The 22,112-nt window shown below is 37.1% G+C and overlaps 1 protein-coding gene across 1 annotated transcript; it reads left to right on the top strand.

The window, feature by feature from the left end:
• Positions 1–932: 932 nt before the first annotated feature.
• LOC306867954 (insulin-like growth factor 2) lies at positions 933–7,878 on the top strand. Its single transcript, XM_079413911.1, has 4 exons — positions 933–1,101; positions 3,463–3,613; positions 5,495–5,676; positions 6,577–7,878. Exons 1-4 carry the CDS (start codon positions 1,033–1,035, stop codon positions 6,811–6,813), a joined length of 639 nt encoding a protein of 212 aa, XP_079270037.1. The 5' UTR covers positions 933–1,032; the 3' UTR covers positions 6,814–7,878.
• The last annotated feature ends 14,234 nt before the right edge of the window (positions 7,879–22,112 follow it).

The raw sequence follows: 22,112 nt of genomic DNA, 5'->3' as shown, positions 1-22,112 counted from the left end.
TAAGACCTATCCAAGCACATATTTTGATAAAACGCATATTTTAATCAAGTTGGCCAATGTAATCTTAATGCAATGCCATTCAAAACGATGAACAATTGAATTTTTATGCATTTATTGATCTCATTATAATGCTGATTTAAAACCATTTTAAGAGGTGTTCTAGTAAGGCAGTAGTAGACATTTTGGCCCTGCGTTTCATATCAGATGGAGACTATTGTCCATGAAGAATAACATCTGCATCAAATAATGACCCTTATTGCTTTGCCAGGTGATGGATGACATTTCCAAGTAATTCAATCAAAGCAATTTAAGTTCAATTCAAGTCCAGCTAATTCTTCATTATCCTCTCAGTGCTCTGAACGGGTCAGCCTGTAAAGTGAATTACCATCATTACAGCCACTATTCGCGTGAGGATCGATAAGGCAGGTGGATATCAGAGGAAATGACGGCATCTTCTCTCCTTATCATCCGGGGCACTTTCCATTGTAAACTTTTACACATCGACTGTCCTGTCAGGAACTCTGCTCGTTAGCCTACACAAACTGATGACATGTGCATTTCTGAAAGAAAAGTGATATTATAAAGTAATATTTTACTTATTTTCCTGTTTTAATTGCACATGTATTTATGATTTGGGTTAGATATGCTGTTCAAATCATTGGGAGAATGACTTGCTTGATGTCATTACATTTCACAGAAAATGTTGGATATTTTAATAAGGTGTTATGACATATTCTCTAATGTTCATTGACCTTTGTGTGATCTGGAATTCTTGGAAAACAGCAGCAGGGAACTCGGCCGGACTGCTGGAGACTGACTGACCGCTTCGAGTTGTACCTCTCACGGACATGCGCGCCTGAGGGGCGGGGGGTGGAGGGGGTGTTAAGGGGCGGGTTTGGGTATATAATACTTCTCTCAGACAACTTTTGTCTGTCGCCTGATTTTTGGGACAGATCCACACACCAACTGGGGAAACTAACCCGACCTTCTTAACCAAATACAACAGCACAGCGTTGATTTTTTTATGTTGACATGGAGGACCAACTAAAACATCATTCTGTTTGCCAAACCTGCTTGAGAACAGACAGTGTCACAAATAAGGTAAAGAAAGTCTTTTTACAATCTTTACGGAATCTTGGACATATCTGAAGATGAGTAGTTAAGTCCTCATAAGTAGGAAAAAAATATTTTTTATAGACTTGCAAAAACAGAATCGTATTTTAAAAATCAGAAATGTATACGATCGGATTTTTAGACACATTTTCTCTCGCACGAGCGGTTCGCGTAATGCATTGGAGATGTTTTTGTCACTCTAAACTGCTAACAGCTCTAAACAGCTTGACAGCGCTGAACTGCTAAATAAGGACTATAAGGCATTGTAAACATTAACCCTATGAATTTCTGCAAAGCTGCTTTGAAACTGCATTTTGAAAAGCGCTTTCCAAATAAAAACTGACTTGACACTTTATTCAGGATACGCGCGCAGGAGAAAGACGTTGCGCAAGGGGGCGACAGCAGTTTAAATGAGCTGGATTTAAGGAAATTATATGCTGAGTTGTGAGGAATGAGATAGCTGGGTATATTGAGCAGTCTTGCAACTCGTTGAACGTTTTGTAAGAGTGAGGAGATAAAAGCTCTTGGATAACAATTCATCTTCTAGCGTTAAGAAGATAATCAAAAAGTCGATGCATGCATGTAGAATTCCAGTGTATTTGAAGAATTGCATTGGCGAATTTAATGCATTGGATGAACTACTGACAGATCCCCACGGACGATGTTGAGGATAATTGATCAGCAGGTCTTTAGACCAGGGACGGATTAACGCACGGGACTACTGGGCACGTGCCCAGGGCAGCTGGACCAGAGGGGGGCCCAGCCGAAATACCGCTACTCCCAGAACGCGATTTCAACCGTGCCCCCCTCAGATTTTTGAGGCAAGTGGATTTTGAATGCAGCTTCCAAAAGACAAAAAAATAAAAATAGCCGAATAATATTTTTTATATTTAATAAACGATCACACCGGTGTGATTAAATCATTCAGTGCGGCACATCATCAGCTTCTAAATTAAAATCTGCCTTCTCTCGATTTCGCTGGCTGGCACGGAGCCAGAGACAGCCGCGTTTTTCTACAGCACTGCGCATTATAACCAATCACACATGATTCTGTTGAGTTTATGAGTACAACGGCCAATAAGAGGCGTCCAGATGAGTCTTCGCTGAATAGCCCACCTTTTGGCAGAGGTCATTTACACTAATTCCGCCCACCAACGTGATTGGGACTGTCAAGATAATAAAAGCTGCGATGAACCAATCACTCCAGGAGGTGCAGATGGTAAAGCCTGTACTGCGGTATTTTTGACGCGATCGACTAGAGTTCGAATCCGATTTTTGCCGATTTTTTTTTTCTCCTTTTTCAAATCTCATATCACATCGTAAAGGTATTTATTTTTAATAAAAATTAAAGAAATAACCAAAAAGTTGAAAATAAAGTATCAGGTAGGGTTAGGGTAGGTGTAGGGAGGGCTTTGTTGTATCAATAAGGCGGCATCCATTTAATAATCTGGATTAAAATTATAATTTACGTTATTATTGCATTCTGTTTTATAATGTAATACAATACTGAAGTGCAGATAATTGCCACTATTTTGCAACAAATAGTATAAATAGCAGACAATCCTGCTATTTTAACATAGTGTAAATATAATCTATAGCTATTTGCTCTTAGTGTAACTAACATATCGCTAAAAATACTGCTATTTTCACTTAGTGTAGATAAAATCCATTGCTATTTGAATTTATTTCAACTGAGGGGGGCCTATAATCAGTCCGTGCCCAGGGCACCTCTGCGTCATAATCCGTCCCTGCTTTAGACTTTATAGAATAATTTTTATGGTGAAAAATTACATGCATAATTGAAAAAGTGCAAAGTTGGAGGTCATGCATGCATACAAATTCCCAGAATGTATTAAGAACTGCATAGGAGGACTATTGAAGAAACTAATTACAGTTCCTCAAGAGCTGACCAACAACACTGCAATTTAAGTTGAAAAGGTTCAGTATTATTAATCAGCAGATATATAGACCTTGTTAAAGCTGACTAGAAAAAAGCATGCATGTACAAATAATGCATTAAATACTTTGACTAAATGCCTGTTGTGGACTACAATGCATGCTTTCCAGGTCATGAAGACATGCTTTTCCATACTGTACATTGACACACTGATTTTGACCATGTGATCAGGGAGATAATCGAGATAATTGAAAAGTTGATGACCACACACTGAAGTACTGCATTACTGAATTCAATGCCTTGAGGAAGCTAATAATAGTTTCTTAAGAAAAACGTTCAGTATTAAGTTCAGGTATATATGGGATCTTCATAAAAAGAGCAGTTTTCTACATTAAAAATGAAATGCACAAGTTAAAACGGTCTAAACTAACTAAAACACATTATCTCCGCAGGTCATAAAGATGTACTGGTCCATACGGATGCCCATATGCATACTGTTTTTAACCCTGTCAGCCTTCGAAGTGGCTTCAGCTGAAACATTATGCGGGGGAGAGCTGGTGGATGCGCTACAGTTTGTGTGTGGAGAAAGAGGTTTCTATTTCAGTACGTACATTCTCTCGCGATATCTGTGATTGCATATGAAAAGGATGCTAAATGAGCCACAATGGCCTGGTTGTTTACTTGCACATTCCGCTAGTGAGAGTAATAGTACCCAAGTGGCATTCCATTCACCTCTCCAGAAATGTTCCCAGGCTACACTCAGTTGAAAAGAAAAGTTGTTTTTCCTCTTACATGGTTGGATGCATTGAGACAGCTTCATTACTAGTTTAGCATAACAGATATTAATCAATACGTTTAATGCGATACATCAGATACATCTGCTGGTTGTACACCACTCGCATGCACGGAGGGGGTCAAGAGCACAACTTTTTAAATATTTGTCGTCTTCCTCACGCCAGCACTGACAAACAGACAAGGTCTTTGTGTTCTTTTGGCCGCAGAAGCCTAACTACCCCTGAAAGATCATTATCCAATTTGGGCCAGCGCAGATTTTCCCCCCTCTATCCACCAGATCCACTCTTGTTCAATGTTTCCCATCCTACAATCAAGAACTCCCTTTCAAATCATGGCAACTGTGAGAAGCACAAATCGTCCGCATAATATTTGACTGAAAATCAATTGTTCCTTCCTTTTCCCAGTCCGGCTTCCTCTCCTCCATTACTGTGTTCTGTATCTTCACTCTTTCATGCCAAGTCTGTTCTTCTACCCCTCCCCCTTCCTCTCTTTCATGCTCTCTTTATCTCTGCTGAGCTGGCAAAGGACAAGGTCAAAGGATATCCACCATTTACTCATCCAAACAGAAGCAAAGACTTTTGCCCTTCAGCTCTTTTGCTGTCTTATTTGTAGGCTCTCGATTTTCCATTGCTGGGAACGCGCTGCCGGCGAATTCTTCGAAACCGATTTCGAACAGCTCAATTAGACGGCATAACAAGATCAATCCGGACGAGAAAACAAATAAACAGACTCCATTTTATGCCACAGATTTTGGCTTTATTATACACCGCAGATGCGTCCCAGTCAAAACACAATGAATCGATAATGGAATCTGCCATGACAATAGAATCAGGCCACTGTAGCTTGATTTACATTATTGGTAGGGTTTGTTCAATGTGTTTGCATGTTTAATGGTGACTGTTTAGAAAGTTTGAGCCAAATCTCCTTCTTGCAATGACAATTCAAACTAGCTGGTTTGATAGTCTGGTTTAAGAGGGCTAGATGATTTTACAGCATAGCTATTTTGGTGGTTTGCTAAAAAAAAAAACACACATCTTAATTAAACCAGTCTATACTAGTTTAACATACTAGCTTTTCTTAGCTTGTATGTTGGCTGGTATTAGTTTTTTGTTTTTTTTACTTTTCTGCTAGTCAGACTGGATGACTAGTCGGACACCCAGGTTACCACTAGCTTGGCTGGGCTTGGAGACTCGCTTAAAACTAGCAAACCTGCCTAGGTTGGTTTAATCTGCCATTTCCATTAGAGTTAGATAGTCAGACAGCCATTCTCCCAACTCCCGACTAGTTGACAAAAGCCTCAAACCCATTTAAACCATCATCTGGCCCATCTGTCTAAACTATCAGCCAGAGACCAGCAAATCAGTTTAGGCAAGTTTACAAGGATAGCTCACCCAAAAAGATGAAAAATAATTTACTCACCCTCATGTCCTTCCAAAACTGCATATCATTTTTCTGAGGAACGAGATGTTTTGAAGAACTCAGGAACTGTCCAAGCAACAAAAGTCAATGGAGTCCAAAACAATATTAGTCCCCAATGACTTTCATTGCATGGACAAAATAATGGTTTGGAGCACAGGTTTGGAATTGAGAGTGAGTAAATAATGACAGAACTGAGTGATTTTGTCTGAAATGTAACCAGAACAATCCTAAAGTGTCTTGAACTCATGATCTTCATTTGTATCTCTGCAGGTCGACCAACTAGCAGGTCAAACAGTCGACGTTCTCAAAATCGTGGGATTGTAGAAGAGTGTTGTTTTAACAGTTGTAACCTAGCTCTTCTAGAACAGTACTGTGCTAAACCTGTCAAGTCAGAGAGGGACGTTTCAGCCACGTCCCTACAGGTCATCCCGGTGATGCCCGCATTAAAACAGGTACGTTGGCCGTGGGGAACAACAAAAACTCTCCAGCACTTTATCACGCTCACCATCTTGATCGTCCTGTTCTTTCTGCTGAACTTGTGCATCCTGGCATGTGGGTTAAAGAAAACAGTGAGCTGGAGTAAGGAACTAGTAAGCAAGTATTGCCCCAAAACTGCTGACCAAGTGGAAAATGATATGATAGAAGAGGTCATACATAGGTTGAAATGTTCCTGTTGATTTGACATCACATACTTGGATTGGGTTACAAAACCAGTGTCTCTCAAAATGGCCTGAATGTTGACTAGATGGTTATACACTGGGGACAAATGGAACTGCCTTTATCCCCCTACTTATCATTCTCCATTTTGAGTTTTCATTGAGTTTTGTTCTATGTTAGTATGATTAATATATGTTTAAGAGATAGTTTGCCCAAAATTAATCATTTCCTTATCATCATATTCTTCCAAACATTTGCGACATTCTTCTGTGGAGCACAAAATAAGGTATTTTAATGAATTTTTCAACTATTTTGTCCATACAAAGAAAGTCAATGGGGTCCAAAACGACAGTGAACCCCACTGAGTTTCACTGTATGGACTAAAAAACAAGGAAACAATTTGGAAGAACATGAGGGTGAGTAACTGATCAAATTATTTAAATTTTTTGGGTGAACTGACCCTTTAAGGAATAAGAGAATTGGGCAAGAGAAATTCAAGTGGATGCTCTAGTTGTTGTCTTGGTGGTTGAAGCATTTTTGTCTATTTTTGACAAAATATCTGCAAAGTTGTTTACATTTTTAGTTGAAGAGGGTTTTGAAACTCATTGCTAGATATCATCCAGTAGAAACTATTTGTGAGAATTCTGAACTTTCTCTAGAGTCAGTTCCTAACGTTATTGTTATTCTTGCAACAGGAGGTCCCAAGAAAACACGTGACCGTGAAATATTCCAAATGCGACATGTGGCAACGAAAGGCTGCCCAGAGGCTACGGAGGGGCATCCCCGCCATCCTGCGGGCCAAAAAGTTTAGACGGCAGGCGGAGAGAATCAGGGCCCAAGAACAACTGCACCACCACAGGCCTCTCATCACGCTTCCCAGCAAGCTGCCGCCCATCCTTCTTCCCACAGAAGACTTCGTCAGCCACAAGTGAAACCAGGATCATTTGCACAGAGTCGATGAAAAAAAGACTAGGGGATCAAAGCTTTTTGTCTCTGACGTCATTTCTGTGGCAGTCCTCAACAACCCTTCTTCCTTCCCCACCAGACATGCTCACACGCTCTTCCAGTTTCTATTTTTGCGGTTTCGTTCACCAAAAATAAGGCACATCACAAATGAGAGGAACGCAATTTAGGTGAAGAAGCAAAGGAAAGAACGAAGAAGCCGCCGAACGTTTTGCCGGTTCGGAGGACATCGGAGCATGAGGAACAGCTAGAGCTAGCATGAAAGAACCCATTCCACTGCATTCTCCCGAGACAAAAGTATCTCTCTTTTAGTCCTTTTACATATTAGTTTGCACCTGTAACTATAAAGGGACATCCACACTATAAGGAATTGTTGTAAAATTAGATTCCTGTTCCAGCACCTTGTAATCACAAATGAAAAGCAGAGAAGAGTCTGCGAATTGCACATCGCCACGGATTACGTCAAAGTTCTTGTTAAGTAAATAAAAAAGGCACTATTTTTTTATGGACTATGAACGTGTGAACGTGTAGCTCAAAAAATGTCATGGTGCTAGCTTTGGGAACGGACTCAAAGGAGAAGGGGTTGAAAAGCACGTTTTTTTTTTTCCTTTGAAACTTTATTAAACTTTCCGTTTTAAGGAAAGTGTGACTTTTGAAAGAGAAAACAAGAGCAAGAGGGATATCGCTGCATGCAGACGTGTACGTAAGACGCGACGTATGCATTGGGCCCCAGCGCTGCTGTCGCGATAAAGAAAGGAGCAGTGTGGGGACGCCGAAGGGATCATGTTTGGATGCCTGGACGTGGAGAACTCGTCTCCTTTCGAGCGTGGCTGCACAAAACCTCTGCTTTGCACTGCAGGAAGACATTGTGACCTTGAAAAAGTGGGATGTTTGTATTTTCTACGTTCTTTTTCGTGAAAATGCTTCAAGGAAAAAAGGAAAAAAAAAAAAGCCCAGTTTGGTTTCTGGTACCGTGACATTCTTGTTGTTGCAAAATAGGCTTTGTGTTTTTGTAACGTTATTTTACAGTTCTGAAAAAAAAGGCACAAATATCAATTCAAAGGGAAAAAACGCAATAATGTCAACTAACATATATTTTTAACGTTTATCCGTAGTATTCACATGCTTTTGCCTGAAAACAAATACTTGAATATATATATATATATATATAAATATATATGAAATAAATATGAAAATATATATTATAATTAGTTTCCAGGGACATCATGTAATATTCTTTTAGTCTGAGCTGTATCTTGCGTAATGAGCCGCCAAGCTTCTTTTTGTTTGTTTGTTTAAGTACAAATATGGGCACTGTATAAAGGCATTATTTATTTTGTTATAAAATTATATATTAAAATTGGTCCAAATACAGTAATATACATAGCACTGATGCTCAACTGATGGATTTTATTTTATATGCTCTCTTATTTTCCCATTTTACATGTAAATGCTTTTTGTAGATGCTTTGTACCAAAAAAAATATTTCCTTTTTTTTCCTTTTGGTTCGCCACAGAGCTATTTTAAAATCAATATTTTAACAGCAGCTGTAGCCTGGATCGCTTAGGCATGTTGTAATACAAAAATAGGCACATACTCAGAAGACTCTCTCTCTCTTTCTCTCCCTCCCGCATGGCTTTTTAATCTGCCAAATGGATTTCTGTTTATAAAAAAACAAAAACAACTACAAAAAACTTGTGTTTAATCTGGATAACCCGGTCTCTATATGCCGTGATTGTACACAACCCACTACAGTTTAAGACACTTTTGTGCCGTTTTCGTCGTTGTATCGTCATTTTTTGGCTTCTCTAAGGTAGTAATCTGCAAAAGAAAGCCATGTTTTTGGGGTCAAGAAGAGCCTCCAGGAAGATTTTTCTGTTGTTGCTGAGCAATTGAACTGCAGCCGTAAAGTAACGTAAAAACTAAACCAATATAATGTCACAAAGAGTGGACTGTTTATACATCCTCTCAATCTTGCCATTTTACAACAATATGCCCTAAATCCTCTTATTTCCTTTTGGTTGGGGTGTGTTTTCAAGTCCTCCATATATCTTCATCTCAGTTGTTGAAGGGCTACCGTACTTAGTTACCCTAATACTCAGGAAATATCAGTGGATTTATGTGAAAAACCCAATGCAAGGCCATTTTTTTGCAGTTTCTCAGCCAAGCAAGAAGTCAGTATCGATTGTTGTACGTGCCCCATCTTTATGGTCATTAAATGATACTATAGTATCGCTTAGTACCTTGGAATTTAAAGGTGTAAGTGCCTGCAGTGTATCCCTCTGCCTTGATAATCAAATATTTATCTGATTCATATCAGTTGTGATGAAGCAGTGCAATTATTATAATTACTATCATTATTTTTATTATTCAAACATCCCATATTTCCGAAGCCATTTTTCAGTTGTTATTCCTGCAAGGACTGCATCCACTGTTGTTCTTTCCAAACTGGTTACTTAACTTTCCATGCGAAAAATGCGTGTAAGGAAAACACATCTTTTTGCGCTAAAAATGAAGGGATCTTTTGTCTTTCATTGGCAACGGTTTAATATCAGTAGTCCATGCAGCCTGTGTGTATTTTAATTGATTTAACCTCTGCACGCTAGAACGTCCGAAATGCACAATTCATGTACTTTCATTTTTAATATCAATAAAAAACATTTTATCAAACATGTTTCAGTGTGCAAGTGTATGTGTTTTCATTGCATTGTAAATCATTTAGTAGATGTACAGAATATCCTTGATGCTTTTAGCATCTTTTCTGCGCTGGCTGATCTGCAGAAGGTGAAAGTGTGTCAACGGAAAATAAAATGCACTAAAATGTGAGCAAACGGTGAGCAGCTGACTTGAGAGTAGATGCACAACAGCTTCACACACTACACTTTGAGAACAAAGCTACAAAAGCTGTCACTAGGGCCGTGCCTTTTGTACCCTAAAAGAAGCGTATTTGCACTGCAAATGTATATATTAATACAAAAATTGTACTTATTAGTACCTAAATGGTACGTGTTATTACCCTTTGTAATGGTACCACCACCGTGACGGCTTTTGAAAGTGTAGGGTTTAACTCAAGCTCTTGTGAACTTTGCAACTAGGAGCGTTCAATCTCCATGTTCACATGAAATAATGATTTGTCGACATCTCTGATGTCGCATTTGAAAAATTTAATGTTTTCTGTGTTGAGAGGGCAGAGCTTTTCCCTTCTTTTTTGGCAGTTGTGTAGATTCTGATGATTAATGTTATCATGTTCAAAAGAGCAGCTTGTACTTATTTGCTACACACCTAATAGTGACCTAACCTTCAATATATCATTTTAATCTTACATTATAATATTGCATTGTAAATTCTTCATATTTAAATTAGATCTCAGAACTCAAGATGATCATGGTGTTTATACGACAAGCCTCATTCTGTAGATTTGCAAAGGTAGGCTAGTGTTGCTGTAGGCCTCCAAGTAAACAGTATCTAATGTAACAGAATGATCTGTTACATCTAGACATGACCGATCATGACCTCATCCTGCAACGGTGCAATAATCAAAGATAAGCAATTGTAGAAAGCAGCTTTAATAGATCTTTATAGTGTAAGCTTTTAAAGGACTATTTCACCCGAGACAGACAGTTCTGTCATTATTTACTCACCCTCATGTGTCGTTCCAAACCTGTATGCTTTTATTTTTTCCATGCAAGGCAAACATGGAAATACATTTCTTAGTGTCCACGTTGGTTATGACACCAAACCAATTCCATTTTGTCATTACAGCATAATACAGCACAATATAAACTGATCATTAGCTTGATCGCTATAAACTGCTGGCAAAAGCTATCTAAAGGAGTGGTCAGATTAGAGAAACTGCGGTGAAATTTCACAGGCATTATCTATTGTTAATAGTATATAGAGCTGTACGAAGCCAACTCACTCACTGTTAAAACCAACTGATCTGTATGTGAAATCCATGTGGGGAAGTTGTTTGGTAAAATCTAGATAACATGAATTCCTCTTGAAATGTTTTTCGCTTTTGTGGGCCACAGAAAAAAATAATGTAATAAAATAGAATGACATGAAGGGGAGTACTTAACTTGTGTAATAGGACTAGATGTTGCAATTCCAAATGATTCAGTCAAGTAATTGTTTAGGGTGGGTTTTGAGGCATCAACTTGGTAGTGATGTTTCCTCCTATATGGAAAAAAGAGGGAAAAAACATCACCAAGTGATCACCAATGAAAAGTAAATAATATTGTGCTGGAGGTACTTTTGTAGTCAAAATCGTAAAATGAGTTCACGTTTTAGCACTTTAGCACTAACATTGTGCAATGTTGTTCAATGTAAAATTGTTTGTTAAGATGACTCAATTTGAAAAGTTCTACTAACCAATGTAAATAAGTAGCCTGAACAAAGTATTTTTAGAAGAAGTCAGTTACATTTTTGGTGTGAACTGAACAAAAATATTCTAAACATGTCATTAGCAAAAGTTGTTTTGTTTACCTTACTTAGATACTCAAGCATTTGTTCACAAAATATCCAAATGTTCTTCCAACTTTTCAAGTTGAGTCATCTGAACAAACAATTTACATTGAACAACATTGCACAAGTTCCCAGCATGCATTGCAGCTTGAAAACATTATATATTTTTACTGCACTGTAAAACCCAACAAGTTAGGGTAACTCAAACCGTTTGAGTAAACCAATAATTCCCCTTAGCTTAAACCATGTAAGTTTTAAAACTTGCAGTTAAGTAATTGATTAAGTGCTGATTGAGTATCAGTGATGAACACCTGCTGTTAACAAACAGAATCACTGAAGAAAAGAAAAACACAAGAACTACTACAACTGACTTCAGACATAGCAGACACTGATCTCTAACATGGTTACTTTAAATGAAACTAAATCAACATCTAAACCTTAGTTAATTCTCAATAAAATCTTCTGTAGATGTCTGACAGAAATAAAGTCAGTCTGGTTATTAATAAGTGGAGCTGGTGATGCTGTTTGTGAGCTTGTTTAATCAGATCTTGGGATTTAATGTATTTTATTTCAGTTATTTCAGGCTGTGACTAAAGTTAGTTGTTGTTCTTGTGTTTCTCTTTAGAAAAAATCACTGTCAGTGATAGTTTGTTAACAGCAGGTGCTCATCACTAATGCTCAATCAGCACTTAATTAATCACTTAAGTACTTAACTGCAATGTATATCTTATTTTAGTGAACTCAACTGAAATAAGTTCAGATAACTCATAATTGTTAGTTTTCAAAACTTAAATGGTTTAAGGCAATCAGTTTCCTCAAACGGTTTGAGTTACCGTGACTTGTCGGGTTTTACAGTAAATGTGTTGATCCTCACCATGTTTGAGAATCGTGTGCTGAGGTACTGTATATTTGCATCTCATTGCTACTCGTCTAATACATTTGTTCATTAGCAAGAATGTTTGTCTTTGGTTTTAAGAGGTAAATACTACCCATGTTATATAGAAAACTTTGAAAATAAACATAAAACTAAAAGAAAGAGGATTGTTAAAAAAAAAGGTTAGTATTGCTAATTGTTAAAACATCTTTGGTTGATCTGACAGATCTTTTAACACTCAATAGACTGACTTTTATTCATTAGATTAACTACATTTTTTAAGTTGTCGGTTGCTAGTTGAGTTAACTTAAAAAGTTGATTGTGATCGGTTTATGTCAACTTTTTTTGTATTATTTATTAATTTGTTTACAGTGCAGGAATATGTAATATTCCAAAAGTCAATGTCACCTACTCTTTATTTCACTTTATTATTATTTACTTATTTACACTTAAATGAACTTTAAATGTCTTGCTTGTTAACTTATTAATTGGTGAGAGAAGCAGAAGTGACAAACAGCTTTCGTTTGTGTAATCCCGCTGTCTCTTTGCACGGCATTTCTCTGCGGTTGGCCGTTTACTGTCCAGAACAGCTGACTAAGGAGTACAAGCCCTTTCTTGAAGCCTTTTAGATCCCTTTTAGATGTCAGAGGCTGTACATTAACACACAGAGCACTAGAGTATGACAGATCAACTAGTGAACCATGGCGGCAGGCAACCTGGCGTGTTTTAGTCAGTTCTTTCGTCTGTAACATGCTATAATGATGGCAGCACTCGATAAATCCCCTCAAGACACCACGTGAATGTCGTTAGGGGATGAGAGAAAACGTTAAATGTTGCAAGACGTTAACCTGCTTGTTTAATTTAGTGCAGTGTGGCGGTTTAAATATTAACAGCCGCTTCCATTTCCCTGCAATAGATTGCAATCGGAGAACTGTGTCTTTACAGCATGAATGAATAATTCAATAGTTTATTATGATCACGTGTACTCTGTGAACTTTTGTGAGTGGCTGGTAATATATTTCTCATAATTTTCCATCATGTTGACATAAAACACCAATTCAGTTATATAGGTTAGTGCTGTCAAACAATTAATTGTGATTAATCGCATCCAAAATAAAAGTTTTTGTTTACATTATATATGTATGTGTGCTGTGTCTATTTATTATGTATATATAAATACACACACATGCATGTATATATTTCAGAAAAATATGTTATATATACACAGAACACATGCAAACAAAAACCTTTTTGTATGAGATTAATCGTTTGACAACACTAATAGCAATGTTTATCTCATAATTTATCACACCTTTTTTAACACGATTGAGATTTTTTCCTCTGAATCGTGTGATACAAACTCTTTTTGCTTGCAATTGTTTGATATAAACTCGGTTGCCAGTTATCACGTTCATATCACATTCATTATCGGCGAAGTATCGCCTGCGATTATGAACGCAATATTGCGTAGCTTGTCAGTGAACTACGGCTCTGTGTATTAAATGCCACTCCATCTGAAAACAGATGATGGAGATTTACTACTAATCTCAGAACCGGGTTTACAGATGCGATGTGCATGACCATCGCATTTGATTATTTGCACAGCTCTAGTTGTCAGTGTGTTTCTAGGTAGCCTATTTGTGTTTCTAGGTAGCTTATTTGTTTGGGTTTTGCAAGGTGATTGCCAAGGTGTTGCTATGCAGCTGCTGAGGTGTATCTAGTTGATTTTCAGGATGTTTCTAGGTGGTTGCCAGCTCATTTCTACACAGTTACTTTTGAGTATGTTGTTATGTGGTTGTAGTTTTTTTGTAGGAATTCCTAGGTATTTGTTGTGATGTTAGCATGCAGTTGCCAGGGTGTTGCTATGCAGATTCTAGGGTGTATCTAGATTAGATTGTATGTGGTTGTCAGGTAGGGATGGGCAATTGTTCAGATTTTATTGATTAATTTGTATGTCATGCCATGATCTTTATATATATATATATATATATATATATATAAAGAGGAACCACAGTTTTAACTAAAAATAGCAAATGTTAAAACACAACATGTTGACAATATTCTAATGATAACAGTTAAGAGAAAAAAATGATCTGACTGCATGATGGTGCACGAGGCGGACCACTCACGTGAGAGTGGACACTATGAAGGACTGTAACGTAAAGCTGCATTCATGGCATGTCGTAATTACCATAATTCCAAGATGACAACGTTTGATGTTACTCTGGCCCTGTTTACACTAATGCGTTTTCATTTTAAAACTGCATTTTAGGGTCGAAAATGCCGGAGTGGTGTAAACGACAGGTGTAACCGTAGCAAAGGTTATGCGTTTTAAAACGAAAATGCACTAGTGTAAAAGCAGCCTCTGACTCAATATTATGCATTTCTATGGCAAAACTATCAACAACGAAGCATTCACATGCTCGCAAAATTCGTAGTTACAACTTGTAAGCCGGGAATGTTCTGAGAGCTACGACTTGGGCCACGTAACTGCCAGATTAATTTAGGCGCCACTTAGGCTTTACCTCCAAGTCCAAAGACGTGGAACAGCTCAGAGTAGAACATTATGTGTTGTCATCTCAGAATTACGGTAATTGCAACATGGCATGAATGCATAGTTCTAGTACTTTATAGCCATGAACCTATAAAGAACTAGAACATAGAGGGCCTGAGGTCCACCCACCGCAGTCTTACAAAATCTGGTGGGAAACACTGCCTATTCTCAACAAGTAACATTATTTGAGATTGTATTCATACCCACAACCCAATGCGAATGTGTAGGCTTCACACTTATTTAATACTAAATGGCATATAAATGAATATGCCATTTAAATCAATAACCTTATGTATAGGTTTAGTTCAGGGGTTGGCAACCTATGTGACCGTGGCATGCAGAGGGATAATCACTGGTATGTGAGCAATATAGGGAAAACTGCATACGGACATACATTTTGAGGTAATCATTCCTCATAGTTACACAACCTGTTAAGCGCTATAAATACTATTAAAATGGGAGAAATAACTTGCGCTAGTCTACAGATGTGCATGGCTCCGGCAATTCATTCACCGGAAGATCAGCGGATCACCGTCAAAATAATTGAGATGGCCAATCAAATGAAAGTAGATGGGGTTTACTGTTCACTGAAGCATAGCGTGAATTCCAGTGCAAAGTGTCTTTTTAACGTTGAAATAGAGTGAGGTAAGATGGAAGCTGCAAATCATTAAATACTAGTCAACTGTTTTACGATAGAAATGTTAAATGACCGACAGCTATATCCAGTGATGCAAACTACTTGACCTTTTTCTCAAATATGGCCATTTTGAGAGAGAGATCTGCGTCTCTCTCTACAAACAATGAAGTTGTGTTTAGTTACTTCAAAAACAGTGATTTTACCACCCTTGTTACTGAGAAATATAGTTAATGTACCAATTCGGTATTGAAGTCTAATTAAAATAAAGAACATTTTTAAAAGTTTAAAAAACAATTCATGAAAAATGTTTTAGAAACTGCATTTGCATGATAATAAGGTAATAAAGGTTCAGGTAATAGTGATAGTTGAACTGGCCTTATAGTAAGCCTGCTGTACTGAACCTACAGATAGCCTGTTGTATTTAACCTACTGTATCATTTACAAGGGCATGACATACAATAAAGAAAGCACCATATCAACCTCTGCCAGCATATGCCATGCCCCATGGCTTAAAGATAATTCATAAATACAGACTGTCCATCTATTGTTTACAAGTCAGAAACTATGGTTACATAATTAGAAAGCCTTCCTCACAATACTGGTTGATTAGGAACAGACAATTAGATCGCTTTGTTGAGCACAGAAGAAATACAATCTCGTCTTTATGTGCTGCTCCTGCTATAACAAACACAGCATTGCCTGGGATGTGGAGTGAAATTGATTTCATTATGAAATCAGGCCCTTTAGAAAAAAGTGAAGCAGAAAAAAACATGAAATTTAGATGCGTTAATCTTTAAACAAAGCGGAAGAGCATAAAAAAAACATGGAGGTTTGAAGAGTTTGCTCGGTTCAAGGAATTGACCCCCTTTTGCTTCCTTTCAGACGGGAGTAATTAGAGGAGCTGTTGCTTGTACAGGAATGCCTGGCCACGCTCTACCCAAGAAAACCCACAGTGGCCTTTCTGGCCTGGCCAAAACTTGTCAGACGTTGCCAATCTGCTTTCAATAGTTGTCTGGGACGCCAATGCATCCCGTGTGTCTGACCAACCACGAGTAACGCTTCTCAGAGTGTGCACTTTGGCCAAGTCTTATCAGTGGCCAGAGCCTCATGCTGAAAGAAACTGCAATGGTTCATACTGCCCACAAGTGTTCATTAGTGACGGCCTCTGTTTGTTTTCAATGCAAAAAAATCGGCACTAGGGGGGACATGTCACTTTCACAGGTACTGTGAGCGTAATATGCACCTGTAATAAACAGGTGTGCAACATTTCTAGTAACCTAGAAATCAGCAGTTTTGAGTCTAAATGTGCTGCAAGGTGCATCCAGAACGAACATGCTGAGCAGAGGCGTTTTTCTCCAGAGGCAAGAGAGGTTGTGGCTTGTCAAAAGAAAATTTGGATGAGAAAATCTCATATGGTCAAATAGAATGTAAAGCGGTTCCTCCATCTGTGAGCTGTGATTGGCTGATCTCGCTGCTAATGCGATATTGTTGGCCAGTGGTGCTTGCAGCCATTCTGAGTTGGTCAAACTGGTGGACGAACTAATGATAACGTAAAAAACTCTCAAACATTTTTCGTTTTGGTGTGTGCACACTACCTTTTAATAGTTGGTGTGATTTTTTTTTTTTAAAGGGGTCATATGATGCTATTTCAAGTTTTCCTTTGGAGTATAACAAGCTGTTCATGCACAGATAAGATCAGTAATGCTTCAAAGACTAGACTCTCAAACCCAAAGAGATATTCTTTATAAAAGTTGAGACTCGTTCACGCCTTCCTAAAATGCCTCATTTAGACACGTCCCACATATCTACGTCACTGTGTTGGAAGATTTGTATAACAAAGCCCAAATGATTATGCAAAGAACACGCTTGAGGTATTCGGCCAATCACAATGCACTGGATAGCTGGCCAATCAGAGCACACTGCGCTTCTCAGAACGATGAGCTTTCCAGGAATCGACGTGTTTCAGAAAGACGGGGCAGAGTGGAGCAACAATAATGTATGATATGTGGAAAATAATGTGTTTTTGAACCTTGAACCGCGTAAACACATTGCATTACACCAAATACACAAAATAATGTTACTTTTAGTATCATCACATGACCCCTTTAATGTTAAGTTTCATATGCTTACCAAGACTGCCTGTGTTTGATCAAAAATACAGTAAAAACTGTAATTTTGTGAAATATTATTACAATTTAAATGTTATCTATTTGAATATATCTATTTGAATATATGGTAAAATGTAATGTATTCCTGTGAAGCAAAGATGAATGTTTTCAGTGCCATATGATCCTTTAGAATTAATTCTAATATACCTTTTTGCTGCTCAAGAAACATTTCTCATATTATCAATGTTGAAACCAAAAAACTTTTCTTTTATGTTTAGAAATTGATATGTATTTACTTTTAAACATCACTTTAATGCATTTATTTTTAATAAAAGTATGCAAAAAAAAGTTGATTTGTTATATTAGGATTTGTTGACTAATGGTCTGAACATATTTGTATTATTAAACATTTTAATATTAAGTAAATAACACCTATTAGTAACAAATTATGTTGTTTGGATTTAATAAATAGAAAGGTAAACAATCATTTGTACATATTTCTGTATTATATACGAAATATGGTAATATTGCTTGTTTGTTGCAGGGTTAGTTTACTGAAACTAAAACCGAATCAAATATAAAATATAAAAAATCGTATTCATTTTATTTCAGGTAGTTGCCAAGGCAGCATTTTTCATTTTTATTTTGTTTAGCTTAAATGTACAGAAATATTAAATAATGATTAAAAAAAACTATATAGACTGTATTTTTGAAAAAAAAAAAAAAATAGTAAAAATGACAAAACATCAAAAATTAAAACGTAAACTATAAATATAAAAAACTAATTAAAAATATTGCAACAATTATAATAGTGATAACATTGATTTGTCAAAAAGTGAAGATTAAATTGTGTTCCATGAATTTAGATTAATCTTAAAAATAAAACCAAAATGGACAGGTACTGGACTTTGCCTCCTCATTTCTTAATGCCACTACATGCCACTGATGTTAGCTAGCGCTAACCTAAAATTTAACCACAAGATTAGTTATCGGTCTACCTGCCATGCTGTGGTTAAATAGCCGGGAATTGTTTTGATACGAGAAACGAAATGTAGGTGAACATGCCAAACATGGTCAAAATATTTACAGTAACCATAGTTCTGGCCATCAACACAAAAGCACTATGATTAAAAATAATGCTGTGGAAATACGAAACTAACCACAATCAAAATACCAGCCGTGAATGAAGGATCTATATGGGTTCTGGAGTAAAGTACAAAGACGGGCGTCTTGGCATGAAAATATCAGACGCGAAAACATTTTATTGCAACATTTCTTGCAGTTGCCTACAGTGTGCGTGACATCTAGCTGTATGAGCTCGCGATGTTTACGAGTTCACTCAACTGCAACTACTGAAAGTTATACTGTACAGTTGCCTACAGTGTGCGTGACATCTAGCTGTATGAGCTCGCGATGTTTACGAGTTCACTCAACTGCAACTACTGAAAGTTATACTGTACAGTTGCTCCGTGGCTTGATGCCAGAAGGGCTCCACGGTCACAGAGCAACACGTGCAATTCCAGGGACATCACCGACTGGTTTATAGTCTAACCATTGCGCTGATAAACAGGTGAGATAAAAGGGTAGATTTCTTGATGGAGTTATTGTGTAAAGCTACAGAATGTGCAACTGAAATTGATCGACTGTAATTCAAGAATTGTTTTGCAACTTTTAGCGAGAACTAGATACCGCCTGATTAAAAAGGCATTCATTTTAATTTGGTTGGACACATAGTTGGCTTGGACTGTTTGATGAATTGCATTTTGGTGCCCACAAACTGACCCAAGAAGGACATTGTATTGTTTAGAGTTTGCTCTTTTATAGTTCCAGAGACTTAATGGAACTCTGTTATGTTTAGGTATGAACTTTGGTCCAGATGTTTCTCCTAAAACAGGAGGACATTTGTTGACATACAGTAAGAACATAAAGCTTATTTTTCTTGTGAGAAGATGATGATACATTTTGGAGTTTGTTTTGAATTCGTTGGCTTTTGTTTGCAGACTTTTGGCAAATTTGGATATAATTTGAGAAGTTGAGATCTCTTATGTTGCTCAATGAGCAGTATTGCAGAATGCCTTCAATGGAAAGTATAGCTAAAGCCTGATTGAAAAGTCCCTAAATGTCACTAGATTACATCATGTACGTTATCACGTTGTATCAGCCCTTTATGTTCATTTCCTTTTTATGCAGCCTATTCCTATTTTAATACAGCCAAATTCCCAATGAAACTATTCTCATTTACATATTTCTGTTTCTGTCACACAATGGGACCCATTAAGACTAAATGCAGTCACTTCCATTCTGCTGCTCTGCACTGCTAAAATCTGGATGAATGAACAAGTCATCATCTGACAAAATCATCATACACATAAGTTAAAGACAATGGCCGAGTTGTGATTTCAGCTATACTTGTGAAATGATAAATAAAGACCAGAGAAAACATTACAACAACAGAATGTATGCCTTATTTATTTATTTTGCTTGTTTGTTAATAATAATATAAAACAAAAATCACAAAATGTTTCTTAATATCATCAAAATAGCTCCTTGTCTCAAAACATTAATAATAGTCGCAGACAGAATCCATGAGATAATGTGGTATTTTTTGGGGTATTTCTTTTTCTGGAGAAAAATCGAAAGCAAAGCACCATTTGGTTTCTTCGTATTCTGAGATATTAAAGTCATTTCTTATGGAAGATGCTGATGTGAGTTCATCAGTTTGAAGGTCTAGTATTACTGTATGCACTTAGTTTAAAATGAATCTAGATTAAACTGGATTGAATATCACATGCCTCTTGAGCAGTGAAGGGTACCATAGTGATGGATATCTGTTCTGAATGTGTGCTTAACCTCAGCCAGTTGGCAGCATACTGACTCATTGAGTGGACATAATAAAGTTGATAAGGTAGTCAATCTTTTATCACTGTACAGAACCTTGGAGTATCTAATAACTTTCTAAATGCATTTTTTTTTCTCTTGCCAGTGTTACAGCATTTAGATAAATAGAAAAGAAATGCCAAAAGTTACGTATTCTGTATAAGGTCAGCTAATGTTTAAAACAAAACTGTAAGAGATATTATGGATGTTTCCTCTACTTTCCCACCATAGCAATGAGTAGTATAATGGTATTTGAAAATGTTTCAGCTCAGTTTAAATTGTCAGACCAAAACTCATGTGGTCACTGGATGAGTCATTAATAATATTCAGTGCAACCAAAAACTTGTGCAAGACCTCACACATCTCTTTTATTGTACCATGTCTGTGGTTTTCTTCAGTTCCCATTTTTTTCAGGGTCTCTTGACATTCAAACTACTTTAATAACCATTTTAAGAATTAAGGATCTATGGTATGAAATGAAAAATCCATATGGGCAATGGATTTTTAAAAGTAGTGCTGTTCAGTTCAAGATGATTGACGTCCAGCGGATATAGGCATGTTGCTTACAGACAGTTTGTCTAGTACTTCAAATAAATAAATACATAAATTATCTATCCAGCTGAATAAAATATTAAAATCATGTTAATTTGTAATAAATAATCTGGTTGACACACTACAACTTTTAAAGGTGAAAGGTAAGTACTTTTTGTACATTTGTACAGTTATGGTTATAACATATTTCTTTGCCTCCCTGCTTTCATATTTCATAATTGTAATTCATTAGTTAAAAAAACAAGAGAGAGAAAATACAAAATAAACTAAATTACTATAAATATTGCTGTAATATTGTTATCATTAATTCTTTTGGACGCAATAGTCATGGAATGAAAATCTGATATTATGAGATGTCTTATTGATATATTAATAATCATTTAGATATTCGGCTCTTGGCATTTAAATCTTTGTGACTGACTTTTTTTTTCAATAAAAAGATGAAAATAATCAGTTTAAACAATTATGGCTGCTTATTTTATAATGAAGGTCTAGGCCTAATAATAGTAGAATAATATGATTCATGAATTCACCAGGTCATCCCCCATAACTGCTTAATAATGAAGTTAATAGTTGAATAGAAATAACAGTCAATATATGTTTAGATATCTGCAGAAATTTTGTCACTTTAAATCAATTGACACAGGGACTTTGAATCCCGCTTGGAGTGAGTAAGGGGAGTAGAACCAGAGGTTACACTGGTGCCGTGACCCAGATGGGAGTGAGATTTATTTGGGATGAGTGTAACGGTGGCCAGCTAGTATGAGCTGTGCAGGTAAACCTCACTCCCCTTATTTCAAGGAGGGACACTAGAGACTGTGGTCTTTAACATCCTCATTAGTGCACTCACCTCCCATGCTGGAAATGCCAGTTTGAATCCTGCTCAGAGTGAATGAAAAGAGTAGAACTGGAGGGGTTACATTGTTTCCGTGACACGGATGGGAGTAAGGATTAATGGGGGTGAGTGTAATAGAGGGCAGCTAGTAAGAGATGTGCAGGTAGACCTCACTCTTCTTATCTCAAGAGGTGCACTAGCAACTGATGCTACTGACATTGGTCTTTAGCATCCTTGTTAGCATTCCCGACTTCTATGACGGAATTGCCCATCAGAATCCCGCTAGGAGCAAGCAAAGCGAGTAGAGCCGAAGGGGTTACACATGGTGGTAAATTTTTTAGAAGATTTATAGAAAACATTGCAATAA

Source organism: Barbus barbus, assembly GCF_936440315.1.
Source record: "Barbus barbus genome assembly, chromosome: 50".
Classification (NCBI taxonomy): Eukaryota; Metazoa; Chordata; class Actinopteri; order Cypriniformes; family Cyprinidae; genus Barbus; species Barbus barbus.
Note: the sequence above shows the minus strand (reverse complement) of the source record. Positions and strands in the feature narration are given on the sequence as shown.

Excerpts from the sequence above, each read along its gene's own strand:
- LOC306867954 (XM_079413911.1), top strand. The coding sequence starts at position 1,033 with ATGGAGGACCAACTAAAACATCATTCTGTTTGCCAAACCTGCTTGAGA. Across the intron at positions 3,614-5,494 it reads AGAAAGAGGTTTCTATTTCA|GTCGACCAACTAGCAGGTCA; the intron begins GTACGTACATTC and ends GTATCTCTGCAG. Across the intron at positions 5,677-6,576 it reads TGATGCCCGCATTAAAACAG|GAGGTCCCAAGAAAACACGT; the intron begins GTACGTTGGCCG and ends TTCTTGCAACAG.